This window comes from Orbicella faveolata, unplaced genomic scaffold (assembly GCF_042242905.1).
Source record: "Orbicella faveolata isolate gen_17 unplaced genomic scaffold, um_ofav_v1 contig_46, whole genome shotgun sequence".
Taxonomy (NCBI): domain Eukaryota; kingdom Metazoa; phylum Cnidaria; class Anthozoa; order Scleractinia; family Merulinidae; genus Orbicella; species Orbicella faveolata.
Genome location: NW_028301576.1, coordinates 31008700 through 31026300, shown reverse-complemented (window position 1 = coordinate 31026300; position 17601 = coordinate 31008700). Strand labels below are relative to the sequence as shown.

Genomic DNA, 17601 nt, shown 5'->3' with positions numbered 1-17601 from the left:
ATGCCTGTTTTCACGGCGCGGCCACCCAACGCTTTGGCCAATCCCAAGGCAGCCCCTTTACCAATGGGTAACATCGCAGACAGGGCATTCGCAAGAGCACCGCCCCATTGCTTTCTCCTTTTCGGTCGACGACGGCGTCTTCTCATGGTTGTTGTTCTCAGTTACGTACACTGGTCGAATTGCATGTGACGGTAGGACGTTGTCCGTTTTTATAGGTGGTCGTGATGCCCGCAATGCGACGACCTGCGGCCGTCTGTTGTTGTTGGCGTAAAATCTCTTCCAATTGTTGTTGCATCTGGGCTTGGTCGAGAACACGGTCTCCTCGCCTCCTTCTTCTTCCTCCTCCTTGACCCGATCGAATCGACGAAGGCGGAGTGGAGTCACTTCCGCCTCCTCCACCTCCACCTCCGCCTCCGCCTCCACCTCCGCCTCCACCTCTGCCTCTGCCTCTTCCACCACCGCTACCACTAGCGCTACTTCGTCTGCGGCTTCCGGAATCACTGGAGGACGTTGGTGTGTTTTGACGTGGGACGCGTCTCAGTCGTTTCCCTCCTCAAACGGCTCGTGCCAAAGGGGTGGACATTGTTATTCGTGGTGCCCCGACACCTGCCGTGACATTGGCGCGCGACACCGATCCAGCACTGCCGACACCCACCGTGACGTTGGTCTGCGGTGCACCCGAGCCAGCGGTGCCCACTCCGACGGGCGAGACATTGGGCAGGGGCGGTGTTGCCAGTGACGATCGCGGTGAAGGAGGAGTGTTCAGACTCGTACCCACACCCGCGGCAGGCGGAATCGGAGTACTCGTCCGAGTCGGTGTCCCCCAAGGCGAATAATCTTCCAGAGCCGAGAAGTTGAAATCGTCACTACCATAAGAGCTCATTTTTATCCATGTACCTTTCTCTTTCTATCTTCTTCTCGGCGAGTTCTCGTTGTTTATGAACCAAATAATCGAAACCTTCACCGTTATATGCGTTGATGATGGACCGTACTTGACGGTAACTCTCGCATTCCGTGACCTGTCTCATCGGTTCGTAGTCCAGCTCGTGGGGGTTCATGATGTATTTGAGCCTGTTTTTACACAGGTGAATGAATAGCGGAAACCACTCGACCTCGCTCCTCAACATGATGGGGTTGCAAACTGATGGCATCGGACGAATCCTTCGTCTTTTAACACATGGCTGAGGACACGTTGATCGTCCTGACTGGCTGGATGAAGATCCAATAGCATGTAACCGTAAGGTCGATCGGTGACCTTGCGAAACGTGTCCAACACCTCCTGCCATTGCGTGGGAAACGATTGCAGAAGTAAATTTCGTATCCCCAACTGATCCCGAGGGTTCTTGAAGGCTGCGATGTAATGCGCGTTTCTGGAAATGGTCTTGGCGAATTTTCCGTTGGGGAATAGATCCTGACACAGGTAGATCACCGTGATGTTCCGATGATGCGAATGTTTGGTGAAGAGATCCACACGCGCTTGTCGTTACCACCCTCGTCCATCAGATCGTCCAAGACCAACACACCCCCTCCGGGAAACCATCGGGGTAACTGTTCGCTGTCGGGGATGCCTTCGTAAAACTTGACTCCACCCTTCTTGAGCTTTTGGAAACCGTCTTGCCACGATCCGTAGCAGTAATGAATACTCTTCGGTGTCTGTTGGAACAAGTCGCCGTTCTCCAAGAGCAGTTTGGTCGTGAACACCGTCTTGCCGCACCCCGACGGACCCGCTATCAACAAACTCGACGGCGTGTGAAATTGAAACGCTTTGCGTCGTTCCATGATCATGAAATGGTCCAGGGTCTCGAGACGTTCCGTTTTTATCTGAACAACTTGGCCAATGGGGTCTTGACGGCCGGGATGCGTTTCAACAGACCCAATAGGGTGACCTTACGATTGAAACAGATGGGTTTTTTCTTGGCCCTACTCCTGATCTTGGCCATGGCCCTCTTGGCAGCGGCTCTCTTGGGACGTCCTTTTTTCTTGGCAGGCGCCGATCTCTTTTTTCGAGGTTTTTTCTTGGCGAATTTTCTCAAATCTCCGAACTTGCCCTCGTACCAATGCCTCTTTTTCATTCTTCTTTTCCTATCTTCCTTCTCGGAAAGCTTCGGCATGGCAGGGGCGGCTCTCTTGCGTTTCCTACGCGTGGTCACCGTCGCCGGTAATGCACCGGTGTCCAGGACGGATGGCGGTTGAAAAGACACTTGTCTTTTGGCGGGTTGAAGTATTTTCAGATTGAGCTGTCGTTTTGGCGGTTGGTTTTTCTTGAAATGAGCCTCACTGGGTTGAGGCGTCTTTCCGCCCGCTTTTCCATAGCGTTTTTCTAACCTGGCTATCACGTCGTCCAAATGTCTATGCCCTTGAAACTGAAGAGCCATGATGTGTCTTGTTTTGTCAGTAAATCCATAATGAACCATTTCATTTTCCGTCGCACCTTTTTATGCACTCGCAAAGTGATGGCGTAAGGCCTTATTGCCGTAGCGAAGCACGTGCCAATAAGGGTAACACTTGTAATCTCGACTAGCGTTCGTTTGAAGTCTGGCTTTCATGCGCAAGTGGAACAGAACGTATCGAAGCCAATCATCTTTTTCCAGGTACAGTATGAATCGGACTCGACGGTAACTGTCGCAATCCAAAATGCGTTCCATGACCTGTCGAAGAGGATTGTCCGAGGACAATTTCGTACTCTCTTTTCGACACAGTTCTAGGAATCGCTGGAACCATCTGCCTTCACTACGCAACATCCTTTTCTCAAAAATGAACACTTTTTATTCGAACAGCTTACTTTATAACAAATGACGCACTCCTCGGGAGGAACTGCTCGTGTCCTGGTGACACAGGGTTTTACAAATCTTGCGCCAGGCCAACTCGTCCACGATCAGACGTTCTACCATGTGTCCTACTTTACGATCGTTCTCCACAAACTTGTTTTTCTTAAAATGATTCAAGAACTCGTTCATGTCCCGACCTTTGGCTCGGTCGATCAGGAACATCAGGGCGTAACCGCCGCAACTCTGGCTGAACAGGGACTGCAGACTCTTGCCGTTGTGAATCTGGTACTTGAAATGACGATCCAACCATTCTTGGATCAGTTCGGCGGTTCCGTACGCGTCCAACGGTAGACCGTAACTGTCCAGGATCTTGCACTTGTTCTTGTCGGCCCACAAAGCGATCCAATGCACGCCGGTTTGTCGTGAGGGTCCGTGTTCATGATGTAAGCGGTCGGTCCTTCTTGAGGGACTGTCCTGGGAAGCCGATCGCAAGGGACCGTGCCGTAAAAGACACAGCGTAGGGACGGATTCGTCCAGGCCAAATGATCCAATTGTATATTATTCAAGGCTACTTTCTCCATTTTTTCTTCTCATTGGTACACGTCGTAGATGACGACTCGGTTCTCGTTGATCTCCAGCAAATTCTCGAATTCGCCGTACAACAAGATAGTCAGGTTTTCTCCAGGATTGGCTCCAAAATCGATCACCAGACGCAGTTCACCTTCTTGCTTGGGGTTCAACACTGGACTGTCCAAACATCCATTGGCCGTGTTGTCAAATACAAACATGTTGCATCTCTTGCCGTCCCCCCAGTCCACTTTTCGGACCATGTTTCCTTTTCCCCTGCACAACGCTCCTGAGGCTTGGAGGAATCTGTAGTAACCTCTCTGATCTTTACTGTCCCCATCGTGATCGAGCTCCAAGGTCTCGTAGGGGTACTCTTCACCTCTCACCAATTGTTTGATGGAAGCCAGATTGAATTTTCCGAAATTGAACGGACTCTCGGTGATGGTTCCGTTGAAGGCCGCTTGTTTCAACAACAACACCACTAACCGATTAGGTAGTTTACTGTGGAAAGGATTGCTGCACTCGAAATGACGATTGTCGTTGGGATGCGAGTAAGTGCGAATTTCACCTCTCACCGTGGGGTAAGTGGCCACTCTTCCTCCTTTCAGGCTGGTCATGATCTCTCGGTACACCGAGGGAGTCACTCTCACTTGAGACAGGAACAATCTCACTTTCACGTCGGCTTCAGTCAGTCTCAGAGTACTAGCACCATGCCATCGGATGGTCCACAGGGCTGGGGTATTGAAGTACATGTCGATCTGGATCTGCACGCCAGGTAACAGTAATTTGCTGAGATGAAACACTTCCAGGAAAGGTTTGAACCTCAAAGTCACGGCTTCTCCGTCCAGAAACTGGGATCGTCCCTGGACCAAATTCTTGAGATCTTGGGTTAAAGCAGTATATTCAGCGTGAGGAGTACCAAAATCCAACGCATTGGCTGTCAATTCATCGCCATCTCCGTCGTCGGGTACACCGAGACAGTTGTACCATCCGCTGGGTGTTAGGATCGATTCACCATCGTCTCGGTCGTGGTTCAACAGGGTCTCGATGTAGGCTTTGAGGTGGTAAGTATCCGTCTGGGGGCTGATGAGAGTCCCATTCAATCTCACATTGATCTGTTTGAAGAGGGTGTGGGCCAGATTGTTGGCGAGTCCCATGACATCCGCTGTCAACAGATTCGTCGCGTCACTTTTCTTAACGGTCAATTCCACTTCGAAGAAACTCTCGTTCAAGTCGATAAAGTCTTCTTGCAGATCGACTTGGAAGGTCACGGGGTTGATCCCCGTATTGAACGGGTTGATTCTCACCAACCGTCGAGACGACATGCTGACATCCGTGGGAGGGGTACTGAACATGTTCAGACGAGGGTTACGAACCCCCGCCGAACGGGCATGAGCCACGAGGTCCGTCATCGTCTACGTCGTCGTCTTCGTCTCCTTCTCAGGGCCGACTGCACCCAATGATAGTTCGGGCGTTTTGATCGGGACGGGAAGATCGATCCGCCTTTATACGTTCGTCGTATCGGGATAAGTCTCACGCACCTCGAGTAAATGGGATTCATACTCCAAAGAGGTCTTTTCTCACTTTTTTCGCCAACGCCCGTTTGATCTCTTGCGTCGCTTTACGTTTCACGGCCCGTGTCGCTCCTCTCTTGACCCCGGCAAGTCCACCTCTCCAATTGGGCTTTCCTCCCTTGCTGCCCGAATTTAAACCTTTCAGACCTTCCGTGGCCGCCTCGGTGATAAAGTCTCGGAGAATGCCGGGACCTCGTTTCTTGACACCTCTCCAAGCCATGCCGAATCCGTCTCCGGATTGCCTCATTTTATCGGGATGAAATCGTACCAACGTTCCACCGATCATTCTTTCTTAAAGTGTAACGTCACGATCGTATTGCCAGGTCCAAAGGTCGTCAGTTCTCCAGTTGTCTCAGCCACTTGCACCTCTATTATGTCAATGAGGTCTTTGTGCACGGGAATATATTGAATGTGGTAAGGCTCGAAATACTGGACACCCGCACCTCTTCGAATCAAGTTGACCTCTCTCAGTAAATCCGTGACTTGATTTCCCACCACGCCACTTCTAGCCACGTCCGAGTAGACGAACAAGGAACGCAAACTGCTTCCCACCAAGACCTCGAAAGCCTTGTTCAGGTTCAGAAAACGCCAATTGCAATAGATGCTGAGTTTCAAATATTTTTGACCCTTAATAGGTAATGAGACAGACCAAAACACAGGAAAGCCATCATCGTCATGTAAGTCAGACGACGCCAATATCAGGAATTTTATCTTCAAAAAATTCAATCTGTAAGTTAGGTCCCAGACTGTAATTATCTCCATCCTTCTTGATCCATCCCAATTTCTCAGCCAAAGCGACGTTGAACCACAAGGCCGGCTGGTCACTGTAGGGTCTTAAGATGTCCTTATTGTCTGTAACAAGGTCTTCGCCTTCCCACTTGAACTTGACGTAGGTTCTTTTACCATCACTGTTGAAGTATTGGGATCCCAATTTAGGACCATTATTCGCGTAGATACGTTGTCGCTCGAAATAAGCGATCATGGATTTCATGAATCCAACACCACTCACGTTGTAAAATACCTCCTTGAGGTCTTCAGTGTCGAATGAGGCTCTTCCCACCGTATAGATGTTCGAAGTAGGTTGATCAACTCGTCGCCATAATGTGAAAGCCAATACAACCTTAGCTTCACCTTCTTCATTCGACAGGGATGAGATCGTCACTCTCGCGTCAGGTAGAGAGATGCTACTCATTCCCACTCTCCATCCTCCGTCTCCATTCAGGCGTAAGGGGTGTGGTAACCTGATCTTGAAATGGTTCGACTTGTTGTCCGGGAACTCGTTCTTACTGCTGTGACTGGGTAAGCTGACGTAAAAATCACTCATCCTTTCTTGAAATGCAACGTGATCGTGGTCACGCCCGACGCAAAGTCCACCAGTCGTCCGTCGTTCTCAGATACCTGCGTCTCGACAATGTCCAAAAAGGTCGTGCGCACCGGTAGATATAGGATGTGTCTCGGTTGAAGGTCGATCACGTCCGGATCGTAACGCACTTGTTTCAACATGTCCGTGACTTGATTCCCCGTTACCATACTCTGTCCCACATTCGAATACACGAACAAGGAACGACGCTCGTGACCGAACGCTTCCTCGTAACTGCGATCCAGGTCCGTGAACACCCAATTGATGAAACAACTCAAACGTAAGGTGTCCGGGTCGATCTTGTAAAATGTCTCGTCCCCGTCATTCTGAGCTATGATCAAGTCCGTGGCCGTGGGTACGACTTCCTTGGGAAATTCTTTCCTCAGGTGGGGTCCCAAGACGTAACCCGGTTGTCCGTTCTGTAATCTTCCCATCTTGACCCATTTCATCTTCTTGGCCAATTCAATGCCGATGTTCATTTGCGGGTAGATGCGTTTACCATTGATCAGGAGGCTGAGGCACGTTCTCGAATTGTCCAGGACGCATTCTCCATGCTCGGCCCGATGCATGACCGTGTACAGCAATTCGGTGGGATCGTCGGGTTTGCTCTTTTTCTTGTACATCGTCACGTCGGCATCCGTTCAATCTCTCATCCTACGCAGGTATCGATCTCGTATCGCGTTCATTAAGTCGGTACCGGTCCGCGGTGTGAATTCCAAATCGCCCTCTCGCGTCACCGAAGAGACCCGACTGTATAGGTTTATGGAGGCGTTCACCATGTCGATCCACCAGATTTCAAACAGAAGAGAATCTTTCAAGTCCATCTTACGCGTCGCGGACGGAAACGAGAGGTCGCTGATACCCACTTTCCAGCCCGACTCTCTCAACTGCAACGGGTTCGGCAGACGGTTCTTGAAACTGTGGGCCTTGTTGTCCGGGAACTCGCTCGTGCTAGCATTGCTCATCAGTCGCACGTAAAAGTCGTCGACAGACTCATTCATACTTGAAGTGTAATGTCACCGACGTCACGCCCGAGGTAAAGTCCACCAATCGTCCGTCGTTCTCGGCCAATTGCACCTCCACTATATCCAAGATGCTGCGCACGGGTTTATATTGAATCTGAGTCGGTTCGTACGTCGTCTTGAGCGGGTCGTGGGGGACTTCTCTCAAGAGGTCCGTGACTCGATTCCCCGTGATGGTGCTACGACCCACATTCGAATACAGGTACATGGGACTGCGAGGCGGGGGGAGGTCCGGATGAACGACGACTCCGCGATTGTAGGTCTTGGCGTATTCCTCGTCCAAGTAACTGAAGCGCCAGTTGCAATAGGGACTGAGCTGTAACGTACCGGTGGTGAGCAAACTCCAAAATTCGCGAGATCGATTGTCGCTATGGTCGGTCCAGTCTTTCTTGAAATCAGACGGGACGGTGTCGTTGGGAAAGATCTTGATCATATTCACGTCCAAGTGAACGGAGTAATACGATTCCTCGCGAATCAAACCCAACCTCTTGACCAGTTTAGAACCAAAATACACTCTGGGACGATGTCTGTCTCCGGACTCGTCGAGGAACGTGTCGGTGTTGTCGATAATCAAATCGTTCCCCTCCCATCGGAACACGGGGTAGTATTTTTTCCCGTCCGGCGCTCGTAGACTTTCACCCGCATGATCCATGTAATGATACAGGCGTTCGTGAAAACGATTGATGAGGTATTGCATGAGAGATTTACCACTCGTCACCTTGTGTCGGACACTGTTCAGTTCCTTCCCGTAGACGTCAAATGTCACGGGGTAACGAGATGGACGCCACGTAATCCCGTCGTCTAGCAACCTGAACGTTTCAATGGTCCACTCCATACCGAACAAATAATCGCCGTCGTCAAAGTCGTGCGCTTGAGGGACCGGTACTTGATGCGGTCGTGACGGAGGAATCGGGTAAGACACGCTCGCCAAGCCCACTTTCCATTCCTTGTCGGATTCAAACAGGAGCGGATACGGCAGACGGTTCTTGAAACTGTTGGCCTTGTTGTCCGTGAACTCGCTCGTGCTGGCATTGCTCAGCAACTGCACGTAAAAGTCTTTCATTTTTTCGTCTTTGGCTTCTTGGTCACGTACAAGCCTTTTTTATCCACCCAACTGTCGTACTTGACTGGCCAACCTTTCCATCGCACCAAGACTTTATCCCCTTTTCGTTTGACGATCTTGTCGATGCGGAACAGATCGTCGTCTTTCACGTCCACCTTTTGCAAATCTTGCGCGTAAAACGTGCCCTCGACCGCCGTGCCGTCCCATTCTTCCACCTTGTACGTGGTGACCTTCCCAGGACGCACTCGGCGTATCACAAACACCTCTTCGGTCCAAGCGGGTAAATACCCTTTCTTGAACTGACGGAACTTCTTGTTCAGTCTCACACGATCCCCGACTTTGAGTGGAGGTCGTCTCGATGTTTTTCCCTTTTTCTTTTTTCCGTAAAGAGTCTCCCACACGTCCTCGCTATTGGCTAAAGTCACTTGATCGGGAGCCATCTTGATACTGCGATGATACGATCGATTGTACCCTTGGACCAGATCTTGTAACACGGGCACATACGTCATCGTATTCTTCACGGTGAAGTACCGGTACATACGTTCCTTCAGGGTCCGATTGAACCGTTCCACCACACTGGATTTCGTATCCCCGCACGTCGAAAAATGATGAATGCCTTTCTGCTTCATCAAATCCTGAAACGTCTTGTTGTAGAATTCCTTCCCGTCGTCCATCTGGAGATTGATGGGTTTTCTACCTCCTTTCAGGATCTTTGCCATGGCTTCCGTCACCGCTTTACCCGTCTTGCTCTTCAAGGGCTGGACCCAGGTGTGTTTGGAAAACACGTCCACTACCGTCAAGAGATAACGATACCCTCGATTGTACCTCGAAATATTGATCACCTCGATCAGGTCGGCCGTCCACTGCTCGTCGATGCCGAACACCACCACCGGGACCGTGGGAAAACGACGCCGTCTGGGTTTGTGCAACATGTACCCCAAATCCCGTTGCAGGACCTCGCGAGCGCGTCGTACCGAGATCTTATTGGCCTGGGCGAATCGCGTCAGACCGCCCAGACTACCGGGTCTGGAAGGATCCCGATACCGTCCCAGTAACCTTCCGGTCGAAAGCGGCTTTTGCTTCTTCTTTTGACCTTTCTTCATAGTCGATAAAGTTTGTACACGCACTGTCTCCACAACTCGAAACGTTGCTCCCGTACCTCGAGATACTTCTTAAATGAATCGGGTTGCCGTTTCAACCACAAGATATAAACGACAAAACGCATCACGTTGGGTTTGACGTCGGTATAGTCAAACACCTCCAAGGGCGAATCGCTGAAATGGTCGGGGATGGGTTCACCCTGACCGTATCGCTCGTAGACACTAGTGCACTTGGAACACAAGGTCGTCCAACACCATCGATCGGCTATGGTCGTACACATTCTCGAGATCAACCAACTCAAAGCATGAGACAATGATTTGAACCCAATTCTTTATTCACACTTTCTTATATGTACAAAAACGTCGTGCCTGATTGGTTCTTACGAAAAACAACACCTCTGATTGGCTAAACAAAAAAGAAGGCAAAAAAGACTTAGTCCGAATCTGTAAAGTAATCAACATGTTCCATGTTCTTAAGATCTCGTCCATACTCATCATCACAGTCTTCCTCGTAGGTATCCATGGCATAATATTTACAATTTCTCCAACAACATTCCCCTTTACCGGGTCTCCACTTCAGGGCTTCCTGCTCGTCCCCCTTCGCATAGAATGCTTGTCGCATACTCTCTTTACACTCACCACACAGGTCCTCCCGATCAGTGTCCATGGCACGAAAGAAAAACCGATCCTTCCACAGATCACGTTGATGCATGATATCGTAGATCAACTCTTCCAACTTCAGACACGTTTCCTTGTAATCTCCCTTGCTGAAAGTCAGTAACGACTTCACCATGGGACTCTCGTCTGCCTCCAACACCCGTCGTGATAGGTCACGAGAGAAACGCAAGGGCTCAAACAGATCACGGATGGCATCAGTCATCATGTACATGAGGTTATCCGTGGCGATCAAACAGGCCCGCTCGGCGTCCAGGGTGGGATCACTACAATGAATGAATTTGAATTGACCGCTACCACTTCGGTACATCACGCGACACCACTCACCGAAAAACAAAAACACGTGTTTGTTCTTCTTCATCATCTCCAAAATCGTACCACCCCAGTCAGGACGACGTCTCATCAAGAGCTGAAAAGACCACAGACTATCGGGTACTCGACCTGACGGTTCGAAGAGATTGTCAAAAATGTACAGGTCCACCTTGGCATCCGGAATGGCGTCGAGATCTCTTAAAGTGTGTACCTTCAGATCCACGATCTGTTCCACGAGGTCCCGAATCTGGTTCGAGTTGCTATAGTAAGTCATCTTGACACCCTCAGACAAACTCGTTAAACTTCTTTCCTTCTCGATCCGCTCGCTTCGTGATCTCCAAGCCCGACAAATGAGGATAGCAACTACGCACACCCCAGTCAATCAAGTGCCTCTGGAGCCTATAGTACAAAGGAGAGACAAGACGTAACTCCAATTCAATTATCCTCGCGTGTAACGGTCTTTCGCCTTCTTTTTCGATTGTATCCAAAACGTCAGAAGCTCGATTCAACTGCTGTCTCAGATCTTCAAGGATCTCTTGCACGTCTCTCTCATCCAAAATCCTACAGGTCATCACCGCGTCAACAGCAAGTCGAGAATGATTCGCTGCGTCCAACGGGCTCCTTTTATACCCGCGCCGTGGATCCACTTTCACTCCGTACTTTCCCGGATCACGTGCCCACTTCAGATCCCGCCAATCAGAACGAAGACCGTCACATGATCCCATCACACCACACATCACTGATTGGTCGTCAAAAACGTCCATAAAGTCGAACCACGCATTCCATCACGAGTCACTTTTCAGCAGAAGTTGTCATGGATTCACACGTCGAACCCGTCAGGAAAAAGAAAAAATCGTCCAAAAAGAAACTGGAACTGCTCTTACCCAAGAGAGTGGAAGGAGAAGTAGGAGGTAAACAACTACAATCCACTTTAGATAGATGGTTATTCAAAAAACCTTGTGCCAGACTCCGTTTCAACGAACGCGTCCTCTTCAAAGAAATCACCCCGGACTCGGTCAGTTGGACCACCGTCCCTCTCAAAGGCTTCTCGCGACCCTGGAGCGCCTTTTCGATCCAACGCCAAGAAGTCAAAAGCCAAATGAAAAGTAACCATGACAAGCGAAGGCAAAGACCGACCCCCAAGAACGTGCGAAAAACCACCCACATCCTAGAAACCATGCGACGTGAAAACACCTTGTTGGGATACTAACTCAATCTCTATCTTCACAGACTCAAAGCTACCTGCCATTCAAGGCGGATGCATGACCGTGATCAGAGACTCACCTCCTCGAACCGTGCAAGTCCTGGAAGCCATGGGACTCGACAAATTCAAGAAAGACGACCTCGTAGAAGTATCACCTGAAGTGGATGACCGAGGAGAATTCACCGAAGTCCAAGTGTTGGAGGAATTCGACCCCGATCAGTTCCTGAACCAACTGAAACCCCAAGATTCCATCTGCCCACGTTGCATGGTACCCCTGACATACGGAAGCGTGCGAACCCCAGACGGTGGTACCTGGGAATATTACCGATGCCCCTCTTCCAGATTCTACACCAAGTGTTATGTGACCTGTGGCGTCAAAGAGGTGGGCACTTACCTGAGACGCGTCGAAGAACAGACCCACCCCTGCTACAGGAACATCGACCCGGCTCGTTTCCGATGTCTATGCAGCAAGTCCCTGGTCTTAGCCACCTCCCACTCCCAGTCCAACCCAGACAGGCTCTATCTCAAGTGTCCCAAGCGTACCTGCAAGTTCTTTCAATGGATCGATGAATACCCACGAGGAGTCGCCGAAGCCATACTGATTAATGGACAGGCCCCAAACTAAGAAAAAGACAGTTTTTTGTAAAAAACACTCCGATTTTTTTTATTTCTAATAAAGGCAGGGTGGCGCAGTGGAAGCGCGTTGGGCTCATAACCCAGAGGTCCGAGGATCGAAACCTCGCCCCGCCCATTTTTAATTCACATTTCTTTTTACACGTTTGGTAATCTATCGTTCGCGTCGATCATGGCTCGCATCGTTACTTGATCACAATGGTTGAAAGTACTATAATAATCGTTTATTGATTGATTGATATCCCGAAGAAAAAGAGGGCGCCGGTCAATAGGACCGTGCACACGTCCCACCCTGTAATAAGTGGAATGACCAATAAAAAGTTGTTTTTGTTCTATTTTCAGACTCCATGTCTCGATTTCCTAACCCTCAATGTCTATGGTGCAAGGATACACTTTCAAACACAGTATCAGAAACTACTTCCTGACACCCTGTTGCGACCAATTCTTTCACGGAACCTGTAAAGCCCTCCACACTGAGCGGTTGAAACCCTCCGAAAGACTCTGCCCTCATTGCAAAGCCGTGAATTTCGGACTGCCTCCCGATGACAATCCCAAAACCAAGTCCTAAAGAGGTAAGCGCTTCGATGGTCTAATGGTTAAGACGTTGAGTTGTGGTCTCAAAGACCCAGGTTCGATTCCTGGTCGGGGCATTAAATTTTTTCTTTTTTCTTTTTAGAGACCCCTGGCCTGTAAAATCCGTTTGGACAAACCCCACCCCGACGAAAAAATCACGCAACAAACCATGTACATTCTCTCGTTAAAGGATCTTTATTAGTGTTACAGGCATGAATAAAAATGTTTTTTCACTCCTCTGATTCTGGTGTTTTTACAATTTGTTTGATAAATGCTCGGTACGCCAACTCGTCTCGGTCCTCCCAACTGCTCTTCCACGCTTCCCATCCGTCCTCAAATCCATCCGACAACTTCTCCAAACACACAGGGTCTTTAAACGAGATGGACTGGTCATCAAACATCTTCTCAGACAGCATTCTTCTGAACCTCATCACCTCATCCGCCAGCTTCACCACCTCTTTCCTCAGAACGACATCCATAGCGTGAGAAACGGTGCATTTCATTATCTTTCCAAGAATACCGTCATGAACAGCATCCATCACCCTCGCGGCAAGTTCTTCTATCTTCTCCTCTTCAGAAACACTATTCACCTTCGTCTCGCTCTCCTCTGAAGACATCTTCTAGTCGCCTAGCTCAAAACAACAATACTCACTCGACACTCACGCAAACCCTTTTATTCCCATGCGAACCTCGATTTCATGCACGTGACAGCCTCGATCTCATGGATTGGCTATCGCCTTATTTGGACATGCACGTCACAACCTCGATTTCATATTTCTCCTTATTTGGACATGTTGCCCTTATTTGGGTATGTGCGAAAAATGGTCGCCATCTTGTTTATGCAAATCGAAAATACTGCCATCTGATTGGTCGAGAGCCCATTTTAATGATATGCATCGCCTTCTGATTGGTTACGGCCCCTATTAACGTCGTATACTACTCATAATAAAATGTATGCAAACCGAACAGTGGCACAAACTTGAGAACAAGCAATATCTGCTCATCAGGAATGAACTTTCCATTGTACAAAAATTACTATTGCAGAGAACATGGATCATCATCCCTTCTAGTTTATGCAATCAAGTCCTGCATCTTGCACACAAGGGCCATCCAGGAATAGTGTCCATGAGGTGCAGACTGTACCAAAGTGTGGTGGTCGGGGTGTGACAAGGATGAAGAAATGTTTTATAAGACCTGTCGTCCCTGCCAGATGGTCAGTATGCCTAAGCCACCAGAACCCCTCAAGAGGACCGAACTGCCCTCAGGTCCATGGCAACCCATTTCAGCAGACCTTGTGACACCATCTTGGCCATCAGGAGACCATCTCCTTGTAGTTGTTGACTACCACAGTCACTACATGGAAGTAGAAGTCTTGAGGTCTACAACTGCTGACAAGGTCATTGCAAGTCTGAGGAAGATATTCCTTACCCATGAACTGCCTGTTAATATCACTATTGACAATGGACCGCATTTCATAAGTGAAGAATTCTGTAAATTTGTTGAAGAAGAACACATTGAAGACAGACGAAAGACTCTGCTCTGGCCTCAGGTAAACAGAGAAATAGAAAGCGAGAACCGCTCCCCACTGAAGAGGATAAAGATTGCACAAAAAAAGAAAAGAGAACTTGGAAAGGAGAACTTGGTTTTTTCCTAATAATGTACAGAACAACTCCACACAGCACAACTGGAGTAAGCCCTGCAGAACTTCTATTCCACAGAAAGCTGCAAACTTGTATACCAGGGATTGAAGAATCCCCAGTGGATGACCAAGAAGTACGTGATAGAGACAGTGAAGCCAAGAAGAAAGGAAAGTTGTATGCTGATGTGAAACACTGTACCTGCAAAAGTGATGTGCAAGAAGGTGACATTAGGGACTTTCATACCGGGAAGCCTGGGTACTAGTCTCGTGGTTTGTAGGGACAACAACAAATATGGCGGCAGTGTGACAAGAAGGAACAGTGAAGTGGTTTTGTTGTTCAGCATTCTGTACCAACAAGTTTTATCGTTTGCCCCGTGACCCTCAGGTTCAAGCTGCCTATACCAGGATTCTTCAAACGACGGAAGTAACCTGGCTGTGAGATCCAAGTGTAACATTTTTTCTATTATTCATTCTTGCATAATTTGTTTTTCCTTTGCGTACGCAAATTAGTTTATACTTCTTTTCGTCCTTTTGTTTAGTCTTGTTTTTTGCGTCAATTTAGGTGTTTATTCCCTTCTATCAGTTTTCGCGCCCTCGTTAGCGTTTCTTTGCTGTTTCATCTTCATTAGTGCCTTTCTAAGTTTCTATAGTTTTATTTTCTGCATGTCCTAGCGTATTTTCCATATCATAGCTTTGCAGTACAGTTTTGGGGCAGTTCATTTTGGTCCGCGCTTAGCGCAGTTCTATTTAGTTTTCGTGCTAGTCTCTTTGCGTTATTCGCAGTCTGTTTCACAACAGTTTTCTCTGGCCGAAACAATGTAAGTGTAATTCACAGTCCTCGTTTTGCAGTTTTGTTATTTCTTTATTCAAATTTAGCTTAGTCACAACTTGTAACTTTTGCTCTTTTACTGTTTTAGTTTCAACCCACGCTGTTTGTATCCACGCTATTTGCATCTACGCCGCTTGTATGCACACTCTTTGTACCACGCCGTTTTGATTTGTGGAGTTGTTTATTAAAGGCCAAGAGAGTTTTTACGCTTATTGCAGTTTCACTGGCATTCTGGCCATATACATTGGAGCCGTGGATATAGAGAGAACGCGAGTGCTGATTTTCCTGACATCCCTGCCCCAGCCTCTCAATTAGTGACACTGGAAAAAAAGCTTAAACAGGCAAAAGCTCAACTAGAGAGAAAAGCAACAAAGCCTGCCAAACGAAAAGTAAGTAATCTTCAACTCTTACAGCAGATTTAACTTTTAACTCCCTCAGTGGTACCATTGGTATAGAACTCTTGTGTGAGGACCTATGCCATTTCTGAAGTTGTTCTGTGCATGTTAAGGCTTGTATTTTCTCTCCAGTTTCATGATAGTGTTTCAAGAAGAGAAGCAATGCTAACACATGGTAACAGATTCCACTTAGTCCTACTGGACAACTACAATGAGCTTTGGTTAGTATTACATTTTCAAACATAACTGTGGGGTGTTGCATGGACCTGGAAGACTTTTTTATCATAGCCTTCACGTAAACTACTCACTTGTTGACAAGAGTTTTGACATTGACAATTTTTCTACTTGTAAACATTTGTCACGCTTTCTTCTGCTGACCAGCACTACCTTCCTTTTTCATGGAAACATACTGAGTAAACATTTTATTTTTGATCTTAGGCAAATTGTTGGCTGCCCTCCACTTGGCTGTGGCCGGTGGAATATCCGGGGAATCAAGACTACAGGGAAATACTTAAGCTTTTTCTGATTTGCCTTGAGTTTCTGGACTAGTCCTGGATATCTCGATAATCGATTTATCCTCATTGTTAGTTCTTGTTTTGAACCAGATGTAGAGGCTCCGATATCTGCCAACCACTTCATGCAATTTTCCTTGTCAAACTCTGCACTTTTCTCCATATTTCTTGAATTTCTTTCTGCATGACCAACAACTTGAAAGCAGGTATGTGTATTTTCTTAACTTTTACATAGGGTTTTCTACCTCCAAAGGCGAATTTCTGATGAAAAGTTTTTAAAACTATGACAATTCATGAAGGACCGCCATATTTACAATTTTTCCCGCGAAAATTTTGTCCCTACAAACTGCGAAACTACAGTGGAACCTCGATTTAACGAAGTGCCAAGGGACTGGGGAAATTTGTTCGTTATATCGAGGGTTCGTTAAATCGAAAACCTCGATTTAACGAATTTTCGGAAAAACAACCAAAATGTTCGTTATATCGAGGTTAGTTAATAATTAATTTTCATCGGTGTTACGTAGCACTACCCAGTATTTCTGGATCTGAACAATTACTAATAAGCACTCTTTCTTTAATGTCTATGTAGCTATGTACTGTACAGATATGTACATAGCTACGGCACTTAGAAATTGCACAGGCAAACAAAACTGCTTAAAACTACATATAAAAAAAACATAAATACACATCTATATTGAGACGCTAATAAAAGATTACTTCCAATGGAGGTTTTTTGCCATCAGTAAAAAATGCATCCTCCGTTTAAGAAAAATGAACATGGTATTAAACAAAACGGTAACAATTTTAACACTGTTCTAGTCCAATTAGGACTCTTAATCAAAAAATTCTTTTAGTGAAGATTGTCTCTGTGGTTTTGTTGCCATTCGTAGGAATGTATCTTCCATAGAAGAAAGGGAGCGCAGAAATTCCTTTTCTTTTGCACTTGTCTTGTCGAATGACAAATTCAAATTGCGAAGCCCTGTCACAGTCTCGCTAGCTTCGACCAGACTAAGTGGTTTTGGCTCCACTATAGAGATGTCTGCATCTGAATCTCCTTCATCTTCTTCTTCCTCATGACTCATCGATTCCACGTTTTGGACTGCCTTCAGGGCTTCCCGTGTTACATCTTCCTCCGTCGGTTGGCTTTCGGTTACAACATTGTTATCAAGGGATACAAAGTGACTGAATGATATCTCTGCAAGAGAGGGAAAATGGTGGGTAATGTTTCTCCATAGACCGACACCAGTTTCATTGGTATCTTCGTCTTCCTCGTCTGACTCAAAAGGATCGTGTGAGGGCTCTGCTACTTCACCTGGGAATCCTGCTTTTTTCCAGCAGTTTTTGATTGTCGTGGTGCTTACATTGTCCCAGGCTT

The 17601-nt window shown here is 47.5% G+C and overlaps 2 protein-coding genes, 1 non-coding gene and 1 pseudogene across 3 annotated transcripts; 1 reads left to right on the top strand and 3 right to left on the bottom strand.

Moving 5' to 3' along the window:
• Positions 1-157: 157 nt before the first annotated feature.
• Positions 158-1286, bottom strand: LOC149099680 (uncharacterized; annotated as a pseudogene).
• Positions 1287-3310: 2024 nt separating this feature from the next.
• On the bottom strand, positions 3311-5583 carry LOC149099679 (uncharacterized protein F54H12.2-like). Its single transcript, XM_089278332.1, has one exon. The coding sequence runs from the start codon at positions 4745-4747 to the stop codon at positions 3359-3361; it is 1389 nt and encodes a 462-aa protein (XP_089134458.1). The 5' UTR covers positions 4748-5583; the 3' UTR covers positions 3311-3358.
• A 3845-nt stretch (positions 5584-9428) lies between these two features.
• On the bottom strand, positions 9429-10715 carry LOC149099678 (uncharacterized). Its single transcript, XM_089278036.1, has one exon. The coding sequence runs from the start codon at positions 10713-10715 to the stop codon at positions 9888-9890; it is 828 nt and encodes a 275-aa protein (XP_089134162.1). The 3' UTR covers positions 9429-9887.
• A 1608-nt stretch (positions 10716-12323) lies between these two features.
• Positions 12324-12395, top strand: Trnam-cau (transfer RNA methionine (anticodon CAU)). Its single transcript has one exon. It is a non-coding gene; the product is annotated as a tRNA-Met (tRNA).
• The last annotated feature ends 5206 nt before the right edge of the window (positions 12396-17601 follow it).

Excerpts from the sequence above, each read along its gene's own strand:
- LOC149099679 (XM_089278332.1), bottom strand. The coding sequence starts at position 4,747 with ATGACGGACCTCGTGGCTCATGCCCGTTCGGCGGGGGTTCGTAACCCT.
- LOC149099678 (XM_089278036.1), bottom strand. The coding sequence starts at position 10,715 with ATGACTTACTATAGCAACTCGAACCAGATTCGGGACCTCGTGGAACAG.